The sequence below is a fragment of the Mycteria americana genome, chromosome 7 (assembly GCF_035582795.1).
Source record: "Mycteria americana isolate JAX WOST 10 ecotype Jacksonville Zoo and Gardens chromosome 7, USCA_MyAme_1.0, whole genome shotgun sequence".
NCBI classification, from domain to species: Eukaryota; Metazoa; Chordata; class Aves; order Ciconiiformes; family Ciconiidae; genus Mycteria; species Mycteria americana.
Window position 1 is genome coordinate 28,675,246 of NC_134371.1, and position 13,168 is coordinate 28,688,413.

General features: G+C 46.2%; 1 protein-coding gene across 7 annotated transcripts in view; it reads left to right on the top strand.

Annotated features, from left to right (window-relative positions):
• MAP3K13 (mitogen-activated protein kinase kinase kinase 13) overlaps positions 1 to 12,478 on the top strand; it is an 84,565-nt gene extending 72,087 nt beyond the window's left edge. For 5 of the 7 annotated variants that reach the window (XM_075507603.1, XM_075507607.1, XM_075507609.1 and 2 more), the window contains 7 exons: positions 895 to 1,011; positions 1,541 to 1,678; positions 2,690 to 3,434; positions 4,868 to 4,938; positions 7,415 to 7,712; positions 8,396 to 8,493; positions 9,388 to 12,478. In XM_075507603.1, coding sequence (XP_075363718.1) covers positions 895 to 1,011; positions 1,541 to 1,678; positions 2,690 to 3,434; positions 4,868 to 4,938; positions 7,415 to 7,712; positions 8,396 to 8,493; positions 9,388 to 9,568 — 1,648 coding nt within the window. In that variant the 3' untranslated portion in view covers positions 9,569 to 12,478. Of the gene's footprint in view, positions 1 to 894; positions 1,012 to 1,540; positions 1,679 to 2,689; positions 3,435 to 4,867; positions 4,939 to 7,414; positions 7,713 to 8,395 lie in introns of all 7 variants that reach the window. The other 2 variants (XM_075507606.1, XM_075507608.1) reach the window with 2 other exon arrangements.
• The last annotated feature ends 690 nt before the right edge of the window (positions 12,479 to 13,168 follow it).

A 13,168-nucleotide genomic window follows, 5' to 3' on the forward strand; every position in this document is an offset into this window, starting at 1 on the left:
TGGGCAGTCTGAACAGTTTGCTCCAGGAAAGATGAGCAAAGGCTTGTGTGTTTGCCAGGGAATATTTATGCCTGAGGTTTGGTGTTTATGATGACAGCACTGAAGCAGGTACATCCATCTCAGTGGAAAATGCATCTTGCAGTTTGCTGTGAGCTTTCTCTGCCCTGATACTTTCTTTGGATTATTTCTTTCCAGAGAAGTGAACACACTCCAATTTATCAGCCCACTGAAATGCATTTTGAACATTAGACCAACTTAAAAATGAAAGCAGAATGTTTATTTAAGAAAGGAAGGTGTTACCTTCTGTGATAAAAATTTGCAAATACAGTTACGACAGAGAAACATAAAACACCAAGTAGCAGTTTTATGCCAAACCTGAGAAACCAAAGCAAACCTTGTTCAGCCAGTTTGATGTAGTTGTTGATCAGTGTTCCCCTAGCCCTAGGGAGCTTTTGATGATCACATCTTTCAGCTGTGGTTCAAGATGTCTTCTGCAACTATACTGTAGCTGTAGGGGCATATTGCTTTTTATGAAATACAGATGACTTCTTTCCCTGTTTCTTTAGAAGCTGACTTAGCCCCTTCTCTGTGCAAACAGGATGATCAGGGCTAGGCCAAAGGGCTTGTGGATGCATGTGAGGCATTTGCAGCTTCTCTAGTGAGAAGCGTTGCCACTCTTTCAGGACTGTTAAACACTTTCTAAATCATATCAGGATTCATTGCTGTATCAAGCTCTTAATCGTCATTCACTATTAGCTCTGTCTGGGGTTCAGTGCAATACAGCTGGCAAATTTGACTTTTAGAAAGCCTTTTCCTAAAGCTCCTGTACTTTTCCTTATTCTCTCTTGGTCCATGGACATCAGATTGTGTAATAACGATTTTTCTGTTTTTCAGACATGCATTAGATATCCGTGAACACTATGAGAGGAAGCTGGAGCGAGCCAATAACTTATACATGGAGCTCAGTGCTATTATGCTGCAGCTGGAGGTCCGTGAGAAGGAGCTCATAAAGTATGTATCTCTGGGCATAATGGCATGCCATGCGTGTGGCAATATGCATACAGGAGAAAAAAACCCAATGCTTAATTTCTGAACTGCATAGTGGTACTTGTAGATTTAGTGTCCTCTGACAAACTTACAGGGTAAAGAAAGAGCTGGCAAGCAGAGAGAGGCCCCTTAAGAGTAGATTACTGCAGACCACTTAGTGCACGTATCTTTACCCAGTGTTTACTTGACTGGGAGAAAGGCACCTTTCCCATTTGGTGTTGGCATCCTTTGGCCCCTTTGTAAAGAGAAAAGCAGTGCTGTTTCTGGACTGTGCGCCAGGGCCCTGTTCCAACTGCCTGATCTCTGCAGAGGGAATTTAGAAAATGAGTATGTCCTTTCCCAGAACAGCATGTTGTGTTGCACCCAGCCATAGCTGAGAAACAGGCATGCAGTGTGCTTGCAGTGGAGCTGTGTTTCTGTCCAGCAGGAGCTGCGGTTGGATAAAGAGAGAACTGATCTGTTGGGTTTTTTTCTTTCTTCCCCAATGTTTCAGGAGGGAACAAGCAGTGGAAAAGAAATACCCTGGCACTTACAAACGCCACCCAGTCAGACCAATAATCCACCCCAACACAGTGGAAAAGCTGATGAAGAGGAAAGGGGTCTCCCATAAACCAGGCAGCCAGACTAAACGGTAAGAAGTAACAACCTAGTTCTGTGCCAGGAACCACTAGTAGATCCCCATTGAGATGAGCAGGCATCTTACTTCCCTTTGAGTCTGATGACAACACAGGACAGGCCAAAGGGGTGTTCACTCTTGGGCCTGGTGTGATCCTCAGAACCTCCGTTGTTTAAGTATCTTAAGGTAAAAGGGATGAATCCTGCCGTCCCTTGTACCTGGGCAGCTCTCTGGAACCATTTGGTCCATATGATTTTTTCAAGGATGATGGTGCTTTGACAGGAGGTATCTAATGTGTTGTCTCGAATTCCTAACTGTCCAAGCAAAGAGCAGTTAGATCATCCTTGACTTTAATGGTAATAAGCAGGCTGAGGGACTGTGGAAATCAGCCAGCCCTCAGGGAGGATGGATTAATTGTTGAAGAATTAAATTGGGACTTGAGATTTGGGAATTCATACACTCCTTTCAGTTATTTCTCTTCTGCATGACTTTCAGAAAGTGGGAGGTTTTTTTTTTCATAGGAGCTGTCTATTTTATTCTTCCCTTTTCTTGGATTTCCAGGAGTTAGAGAGTCCTGATTAACAGTGAATAATCACTTCTGAATTCATATTCACATGTGCTTCTGAAATGAGCAGGCTGATAACCATCAGCAGATCGGGACCCTATTGTGCTGAGCATTGTATATGCACATAGTAAGAGACATGCCCTACACCAAGGTCTTAGGAGAGAGTTATTTTGGGAGCAGAACATCAAAATAAGAGTGGAAAAAGCAGAGTACATGGCAGATACTGGAAAAAGCAGCAAGAAGGGAGTGTAGAGCATGATGGGCTGAACAGAAAGGACATTGAGTGGAGAGAGTCAAAGGAAACTAAATGCAGAAGTCAAACAGCTGAAGGGGAGGGAAGCCTGTAGATTTTAGAAAGCAAAGTGTGCTTATGGCTACAGCTGCCTCTTCATCCTGGCTCTGAGCCGATGTAATTTCTTAGTTTGTGGTTTAATGTGTAACTTCTGCTGACTGTCTCTCAGGCCAGATCTACTGAAGTCAGAGGGCATACCCAGCACAGAAGCAGCATCCAATGGCTCACCAGTCTCAGGAAGTCCCAAAATGTCAACACTGAGTGGCAAAAGCCGGTACCGCAGTAAGCCACGTCACCGCCGAGGGAACAGCAAAGGCAGCTACAATGATTTTGCAGGGATCTTGAAAAACCAGCCAGTGCAAGATGATGCACCCCCACCTCCACCTCATAATCATTCTCATCATCCCGGCCTACCGCAGCAACAGGGCCACAGCCATCCCCATGGCCATCACTCACGGCTTCATGCCCATGGACAAGATATTGCCAACTGCGCAAACAACTTAAGGTACTTTGGCCCTGCAGCAGCGCTGCGGAGCCCTCTCAGTAACCACGCGCAAAGACGGATGTCTGGTTCCAGCCCCGATCTCATCTCCGCTGCCATGGAAGCAGATTGCCGAAGGAATCTGGAGAGCAACGAAAGCAAAGCTGATCATTGGGAGTGTTGCAAAACAGATCCATATAATTCCTGTCTTCAGTGCAGGGAAGAGGACAGTGGTCAGGTACAGATGTCATCTGTTGAAACAAGGATGAGCCATTCTCAATCACCAACGCCTGTTTCCCTATATGAAAATGCGCAGTTCATTGAGAAGATGGAGGAAGAGGGCTTCAGCAACTGTAAGTCAGCGTCCGCCCTAGGCACTCCCCAGCACATGGCTTCCTCAGTGCTACCTTGCAAAGCAAGACCACTTCAAAAGGTAAGGACAAAGCATAGTGATTTGAAAAAAACCAAAGCTTTCTCCTCTTTTCTCTCTCTGCCAAAAGAAGGTGTATAGCATAGGCTAGTGTCTGTATACAGAATAGTAGTAAAGCCATGTTTCCTGTGCACATAGCAGTAGAGTTACATGCACAGCTTTATCTTGAAGAGACAGATCATGCCCATCTGAACTTTGCTTTGTGATCTGGACACACTTTTAAAGTCAGTTTTGTTGAGAAGTACTGTAGGCATATCAGAGCATACTGATAATAATGAGGGCTGTCAAATGTGGTTTTGATAGGGCCTAGTTCTTTTACTTGCAATTTAGCCAGTTTTTGTTTGAGCTGAAACTTGGTCTACTGAATTTTTGTTGTTGAAACAGTCTCAGTGTTTTCAAGCCTTTCTCAAAACAAAGGAAGGGGTAAATGCATTCTTTTGGTGATGTTAAGTATCATGTACCAGTTTCATTGAGCATCTGTAGCGCCGCTGTGCCTCGGAAATTCAACATTTGCTATGGTCTTGGGGACATGCCTTTTGCTGGACCTGCCAGAAACTGTCCCCCTTGACCAAATGTCGTAGTTCTCATGTATTTTGTGAAGATTTTGCAAGAGTCAAAAAGATGTTATGGCACAGTTGTACAGAAACAGTTCTTCATTCCTCCTGCTTCCATCCAGGTGGTGAGAGAAGTAGGAACCAGTCTGAATGGAGTTCAAAGAGCAGGAAAACTGGGCCTGAGTGGAAAAGTGAAGGAAAAGAGGATGACTACCAGACCAAGAGTGTGATTTGGCCCAGAATGAAGGGAGGAGGAGGACCTTGTAATACAAGGGGATGGGATGAGATGGAGGCTGAGTCTGAACCAGGGGTTGGCAGGTTGGATAGGATAGAAGGAGGCTGTAAAAACCAAGAGTGCAGGTGGCGGATTTGGATGGGAAAAGGAGAATAAAAGGCTCTGTGCTTACTGAGGTAGAGAACGGAACAAAACTCAAGTTTTCCGAGTTGGTGAAACCCACCAGCAAAGGCTGTGTCATCCCCATCCTGTTCTGTGATGGGCTCATACAGAAGAGGGTCGAAGTCATAAAGCCAGGAGTGCCAGATCAGCTCAATAATTTATGTGGATTTTAGTGTGATACTAATTACTTGATTTGCTTCTGTAAAAATCCAGAACGTTATGTACTCATTGCCTGCTAAAGTACTCCACTGTATTTCAAAGTCAATCACTCCAAATTCAGAAATGGCAGCATTAAGACTGTCTGAAATAATCTCCTGGTAAGAAGATGTCTGAGTCAGTTTTTACCCATACACAAGTTCTTTGCTTGTCTAGATTGTTGCAGCCGGTTGACGTAGTGACTTTGTCCTGGAGGACCAAGGGGCAACCATGTAGCTGCATGTTTGTTCTTTCTCAAATGTGATATTCTTGTCCTTGTTTTTTGCCAGAGCGGTGATGACTCTTCAGAAGAGGAAGAGGGCGAAGTAGACAGTGAAGTGGAGTTTCCTCGTAGACAAAGGTAAAAGGTGAATTCACTCTAATCTCTCTTTGGTGGGACAAAACTCTGGAGAACTGTCATAGCAGCTGCATACCAGCACTGAAACTGTGGAAGGTGCTGGCAAAAGAATCACATACAGTGTGTCCCATCTGCCCTCAGTGATGTCCATGCTCATTCACTGTTTTCAGCCTGTTCTGAGATATTTTCTCCAGCACAGCTCTTCTGCTGCAGGCTGTTTGTAGCATAACTTGATCACACTTGGTAACATTATTCAGCCTATAAAAATTAAGCTGCTGCGTCTGTTTCACCAGAATCAGACTTACTGGATGTTGGAACCCTTTGTGAACTCTTTCAAATGTTGTTTATTAACTGTTGCTGCAGTGGGGCTGGCTCCAGCATCTTTGTAGTTGAATTCAAGTAGGAGTGAAGAGCTAGGTGACAAAACAGCAGATCAAATTTGGTGGTGTTGCCTGTAAAATATGAGACTTGAGGGGGCGTTCCTACCTAAGCATATGTAATAGCGGGCTTGACAGTCCTGTGCCCAGGAAAGAGATCATGGCATTGGTGCAGTAGCTTTATGAAAGCAGCTGCTTGAAGTGCAGAAGTGATTCAGTGGGCAAATAGGTTAAGGGTTGTTAGGAAAGGAGCAGAGAAGAAAATAAAAGCTTGCCTGCTGTTGTATACATCCACAGAACACCTGCAGCTTGAATCCTAAATGCCACCTTCATTGCTCCATCTCAAAGACCATGGTAAAATTTGAAAAGGTACTGAGAAGTGTGACAAGAGTGGTTAGAGATAATTTCCATAGAAGAAGAGATTAAATGCATGAGGAATGTTTGTCTAGCAGGAGGAGAGGCGATCCTGGAGGTGCATGAAATTGTAATTTATGTGGAGAAAATAGACAAGGAATGATTCCTTACATTCATGTTAGGAACACGTAGTGAAGCAAACAGAGGGTTTAAAATGAACAAAAGGAAGTGCTTTTTCCATCCAAAACACTTTCAGATGTGGAGCTCATTGTCAAGGTATGCAATGGAAATCAAAACATAAACAAGTCATAAGTGTTAAATTTATGGCGTATAGATCTATCAGTGGCTGTTAAGCACTGCCATCCAGGTTTCATCTTCAGTTCGGAAGTCTGATTTGCTGAATGGTACAAACCAGGAAGATATGCCAGGAGAAAGCAGGCTCTGTCTGCACACCCCCTTCTCATACTTTTCCCAGGTTATTTCTTCCCACCTAGAGCTGGAGACAGAACGCTGGGCTAGATGAGTTTTCTGACTCATACGGTTCTTGTGTGATTGTTGCTGCTTCTGTGATTTATTAACTTGGAAGACAAATTACCTTTCCTGAATTCAATGTGATGACCTGTTATGGGTCTCCTGGCATGTTCAGTCAACTGATATTTTGTACCATTACTGTTAAATCCTGGCATGAGGCGATTTCCACATTCAAGTAACTGTGAGCTTATATATTAATTCAGTTGGGATAACTGCCAGGTGACGCAGCTATTCCCAGCTGAATGAGCTTGAACCCTACGGTACAGCCTTTCTTTAGGAAAAAGGACTGTTAAAGAAAAACATGCTCCAGGGCAGATCAGCTAATATGAACATGTAACAGACAAGACCATGTAAGAACAGATGAATTTAAAGATGCAGATCTTGAACTAAATCATTCAAAAGGTGATCGATTTCCATAGCTCCAAGATGTAAAAAGCAGCCCAACACTTTACAGAGCTCTTGCTGCCAGCCTTGCAGATCAGTTATGACTCAGCTGGAGATGTGTTGTTAGGGTGGGAAGAGGCTCTTGGAGAGTTGGTGTAAAGCCTTTTCTCGGGATAGGACCTGTTTGCTCAAAGACATTTTTGGAAGGATCAACCCCTTAGCCCAGTGTGGAGAAGCAACCAGGCAGTATTGAGTGCACTGTGCCGGAGTGGTATCTGCTAGGGAGAACAGGATTGAACAGCCTGGGCTGCCTGTTACAATGAGCAAGCCATATTCTTGTGCTGAAGATGCCAGTTAAAAGTACAGGTGCAAAAATCTGCTCTGCATTGCATGCTTCAGAAAGGAAGATGAGAGGTTTGCCAGGGGAACCTGTGTAGCAGCCATGTAGCAGCCACTCTGCATTCACTGCACTACTAATGTTGTGAGGGTTTTGATTGTGATATATGTCTCGAAAGAAAGCTGCTTTGTACCCTTGCTACACATGAGAAACAGAGTTCCTTATGTTCGAACTGTAAGGCTGTGCTGGCTCGCCAGCTCGTTCTTACTCTGTGCAGTGAGAGCGTGTACAGAAACCTGTCCACTGAGAAGCTGTAACTTTTCTAGCTGGAAGTGAGCTCCTGGGGACAGGCTCACCCAGGGCTGAGTGGGCACCAGGAGTGGGATCTATTGAGGCCAGTTGTAGCAGGGTAGCTGAACACAGTACCCAGGAAATTGCTTTTCCTCTGCATTCAGAGGCACTGTGATACAAGCTGAACTATTCTCCTGGTTTGCAGACCTCACCGCTGCATCAGTAGCTGCCAGTCCTACTCAACCTTCAGCTCGGAGAACTTCTCTGTGTCAGATGGAGAGGAGGGGAACACAAGTGATCATTCGAACAGCCCAGATGAGCTGGCCACCAAGCTGGAAGATGAGCTGGCTGAGAAGCTGGAGGACATGTTGTCCCAGACTCCAGAGATCCCCATTGAAATCTCCACCCAGTCTGATGGGCTTTCAGACAAAGAGTGTGCTGTGCGGAGAGTCAAGACTCAGATGTCTCTGGGCAAACTTTGTGCAGATGAACACAGCTGTGAGGTGAGTTGTAAGTTTAGCAATCCCCTCTTCCTTCTATTGAGTAAAAAAAAAAAAAAAATGTTATGGAAAGGAATCCAAGGGTCAGAAAGTTGGATGACTGCCTAGGAAATGCTGTGGTAGATGTACTACAGCAAAGCAACTACTTAAATACCCGGTCTTTCTCATACTTGGCCAGATGGGTGGACAGGAAAGTAGCACAAAGCTGAACATAATTTGCCGGTCAAGATGAGTGTGATACTGGGAGGCCATCGGATTTGCAGTTGCATTAAGTGGGATAAATAATAGCACATAAAGTAGATAATGAAACGGAAGGGATATAAACTGCCTGCCTCAAACTTATCCATTGGCAGCCTTGCTGACGAAGCTAGAATGATTTTCTTCCTTTTACTGTCTTTCAAGTGTTTGGGAGGGGTAGGGCAGAGCCTGCTGCACCATCTTCTCATAACTCTGTCTGGGTTTGATGGTGCTCCGACCAGATATTTTTCTGCTGTCCTCTCGTTGAGGGGAGACAAGTGACCTTTAGTAGGGCGATTGTGTGTTGTTGCTATCTCTTGTGTGCTGCCAGTCTTTCTTTCTCTGCTGGTGGTGACCTTTGCCTGTCTGCTGTTAGAGATTGGGATGGTATGGTTGATCCACAGTGCAGGAATGTTGCTCAAGTCTTCCCCTTTCCTTTTGCTTTGCAGAACCCAGCACAGTTTGGAGAATCAGACTGTGACTCTTCTGAAGGGGAGTGTTCTGATGCCACGGTCAGGACCAATAAGCCCTGCAGCTCTGCTACTTGGTAATACAGATCTCCCCCAAAGCTTCCTGATACTGGCATTTTGATTTCCCTGAGATTCCACTTCATTCCCCTTCATCACACTTTACAGGAAGAGAAGATGCTTCTCCTTCCCACCCCAGGAGTGATTTGCAATAACCCGAATCTCTGGAAAATGTCCAAATGAAATTAATTCTCTTTGAGCATTTCAATCAAGAATGGCAGGGATGTATTTTATTGAATAATCTAGTTACTGTAACATGGATATTTATTTTTTTGACATTTTAACACTTTTTACTGTAAAGAGTGGATTGTATTTATAGACACACAGACTTGTTGCAAAAAAAAAGTTCAGAAAGCAAGCACATTACAGAGAAACATCCTGGGAGTCCTGCCTGGACAGCTTTGTGGACAAACGCGGGGGGATTCTCTTGCTGCTTTCACAGGGGACCAGGCCTTGTGGCCCTGAAGATTGGAGAACAGATCAAGAAAACTAAACCACTCAGTCTTATCAAATGAGGAAGCATAAAAAGACGTTACTATAGGGTAACCTGTGAACAAAGCGTATTCAGTATAACCAGCTGGGTCATTTTTAATCAGAAGGTGGACATGTTCCTGGAGAAAATTGGTACCGAGGTGCTAACATCCAGGGTCTTCTGAGTCAATACATCCCCAGGAATGTAATAGTGGGTTTTATTTTAAGGATTTTTAGTTTCTTTTTTTAATCAGCATTTTGTTGTGAGATCCTGCAAATGTATTCTAACCTCGTCCTTTCGAGAATTGGTATAAGAGCACTTCTTAACATCATCCTTGCTTCACTCTGGCAGTGTTGCTCTCCAGTTGAGCAGGGAAACCTCTTTCAGATGCAGTGTGCCATTTCCCAGTTTACTTCCTCCTCTTACCTCCTGTCTGTTTCAGTCAGTCAAAGGAATCAATCAAATCAGTGCTGGAAAAGCAAGAACTTGGAAACCGTGGAAAGCACATTCTGCAGAGCCTGAGCACTCTTCTGGGGAGGAAACTGGAGATGCCTGTACTGGACTTGGAGAAGCAGTCTCTCACCTACAACAGCATCGATAACCAGCAGAGAGCTGTGTGTTGAGGGGGAAGACTGGGAATCACTGGCCTAGATAAGAGCATCAGCCCTGCTCTGTCTCCTTATTCACTGTACATTCTTGAAAGCATTAACAGCTGCCTGCCCTTCATGTCAGGCTTTGTGGAAAACAGGTTGCACAGGGAGTCTTGATGGTGGCTGTGGCACAGCTGTGTCTCAGGTGTACCCTGAGGCCTCTGTTTCTCCTTCAAGCTGAAACTCTGCAGGTGAAAATGAGGATAGTACTGGTATGTGACAGGCCGAGGCATTGGCAGATGAGACAAATTTGTTTTCTGATAGAACTCATAGTGCCTTCCCTTCAAACACTACTCTTCTAAATCAATATTTAAAGAGAACAAAACGATAGAGTGCGTTCCTCCCCCCGCCCCCCCGCCCCTCCAGTTGATGTCCCCCTGCAAGAGCTTTCACTCTGCCCTTCCTAGCGTGCTGGCTGGCGCGGCTGTGCCACATGTGCTTGGCACACGGCCGCACTGCTGGGTGCTGCTCTGCAGACCGGCACACCAGCCTGAGATGAACGGCAGGAATGGACCATGGACAGGTACTTCTGTTGCTTTGTTTGTTTACATTTTATGTTAAAATATTGTTTTGAATTTAACTGTGGTAATTTATAGCCTCATGGCAAAATGAAGGAAAATGTCTTACTTATACAGAGAGCAGTATTGTATGAGTTAAATTATCCCATATTTTTAAATTTTTGTAGCTGGACTACACACAGATCTTAAGTTATGATGTTATTTTATTATTTATTATCATTTCTGTCGATCAGAAGGTTGGCTTCACCGCTAGCACAATTGTAATCTGTTTGTGTGATGTTACCTTCTCCCTGGTCGCTGGGGGGGATGGGAGCAGAGCTGGTCTCAGTGGCTGTCAGTAGCTGCTGCCTCTTGTGATTTCCAAGGATGCTGTTATACTGGGGCAGAGAACCTGTCAAGGCTGGTCTGAGAGGGATGGATGCAGTCAGCTCCCTGGGCCATGTGATACTCCTCGTGGTCGATGCGGCAATTTGCTCGTGTTGCTGGTAGAGTTGGCAGCCCCTGAGCTGGTGGGGAATGGTGATCAGGGAGCGAGTGGCTTTTGAATTGATCACAAAGTGAATAACTCTCACAAGATCCCCTGGCAAGAGCATCCAAAAGGACAAGCGGAGAGGAAGGCAATTGCTCCGGGCAGCGGGTACGAGATCAGCGGTGGCCAGCAGTGGATCCACATGGTGGATCACCTGTGGAGGACCAAACAGGCTGCTGGAGAGGAGAGGGAGTGACCAGCTCACCCCTGCCTGCAGCAGCAATACTCAGCTCTGGGTGGAGGCAGAATGCAGAGGGGAGAGAAGCTCTTTTCTGTCTTGTTTCTTGTTTCCTCTCTCTTCCCACCCCTCATTCCTCCTCCCAAATGTTCTCTGTCTCTTGGCCAGTGGCAGGAGGAGGTGGCAGGGCCAAAGATGGCTTTGCTGTCATGATGTGAGAGGGGTTTTGGTGTGGAAGAGTTGGTGCAGATGGTTACTCAGGAGGCTGGAGGCTGGGGTGCAGGCATTTAGCAGTGGAGAACTGTGTGCGTGTAACATACGCACACAAAGAGGAAGACCAAACTATTGCATAGAGGTTGAGAACTACCATCAAATGCCCCCCCTCCCCCCCCCCCCTAGCAGAGGATGCTAGGCCTTACGCCCCTGGAGAGAGACTCTGCCACTCAGATCTGGCAGGCTTCCTGAGCTGCAACAGGCAGGGCTGTTTGTTGCCTGAGGGCAGTGTGATGTCAACCCAGTCCATGGCCCTGCGGTGCCCACTGCCTGTGGGCAGCACTGGTGTCCTAGGGCAGCCCTAGAACAACAGGCCCAAAGCAGAGCTGTCTCTGGCCCAGGCCTGTCAGAGTCTCTGTGCAGGGACTTCAGTCTGTGATGATTCAGTCCCTAACAAAAAGATCCCAGAGGGGTTTTGGTAGCTGTGGTCTGCTTAGAGCTCCTCCACCATGTGATGAAGCTGCTCTGGGCTTGCAGAGAAGCATAGAAGCTTTGATGTGTGGTATTTTGGGACCCTTCTGGGCCAGCTGTCCCAGGTGTGTGCTGATTCCTCCCCATCCTTGCCTGGGGACACGCTGGCCCATTCTGCAGCCTGGAAAAGCAGAGTTGAACCCTTCAGGTTGTCTGCTGCCACACTTAGCTCTAGTTTCTTTACATGCCTGGGTCATTGCACTGTTACAGTCCAGCGTCGCTCCTCCTAACTGCTGCCTACTATGCAGCGTCCCTTTGGGACTGCCACTAGGGCTGCTCCCCCTTGCCTAAACGCATAACCCTTTACCCGTGGAGATGTAATCCCAGCCTCCCCCTGCACACACATCTTGTGTCCTTAGCTGTGTGTGGGCAGGGGTGGCTCAGCAGCCCCCTGTGTTCCTGGGACAGTTGCTGTCAGTTCTGCAGGGGTTATACAGGCATTGTCCTTAGTGAAACCTACCTAGAATTGCACAGATGTGATCTCCACGTTGCTGTGTGGGCGCCTCTGCTGTGGTTCCTCGCACTTTCTTTCCTAGCAGGGTATGGGGCTGAGAGGCGTAAATTGACCTGCTTCCTCCTCGCAGTAACACTGCATTTCAGGACAGAAGTAAACTGTGGGTTCCCTTTTCAGCATCCTGACTACCCTGATCCAGTTCTCACGGCTGCTGACAGCTCCTGAACACTAGCCTAGATTCTCTCCCAGAGCTGATTGTTGCCTTCCTCACTGTCGTGTTAAGTAACCATTTCATCTTGGCCCTGTCCAGTAGTGTTCATCTCTCTCCTCCCTACTCTGCGGATTCCTGATACAAACTTGATTTTTTTTTTTTTTTGTATTGAACAGTGTACAGTGATGGAAACAAGAATGACTATCAAAGCAAACAATGCATGGAATAAAAAGCCAGTGTACTTCAGTGCTTCTCAGGCTGGTCTGGTGATCTGGGAATGGTTTCTCATGTACTTTGGGCTAATGTCATGCCTTTTAATAACTAACACGATGTTAGCGAGCAGCTTGTTGTTACCTGTCTCTGAACACAGCTCAACTGGAACTACTGGGAGCTCCAAGTCGCAGGGCAGAGGCTTGGTTGGACACACGTAGCCTACCAAGCACCCAGGTGTCCCTAAGTGTTGGCTTTTGCTTGTCAAATGAGTGATTTTTGCAATGTGAGCTGGGGGATTGAATCTGCAACCATGATTTCTCATCCTGGGAACCTTGCTGTCGCACTCAGTTCCAATCCTACTGGTGGGGAAGGTGCTAAAATGGATGAAGCATTCTCTCTGTCAGCTTCCCGAGTGCGCCGGGGTCTCCCATCTGCCCCCTTCCATGCCAGAAAGTTTACTGTATTCTCCAAGTGGAGGGCAAACTCATGGAGAGTAGGGCAAGGAGGTGCAAATACCAAAAACCCAGGAGCACAGTATCATCCCTGGGGGCTGCTGTTCTCCAGCAACTGGGACAGAGCCTACCTGCTTATTTGGAAACCTTCTAGTTATACATGAGCAAATGTGGAGGTTTAAAGGTGCTTCTCAAGGACAAATCACTGCCAGCCAGGCACATCCATTCCTTTTTGGTTTTCCCTTTAGTCTTTGTGGGGAGTAGCAGCCACTGA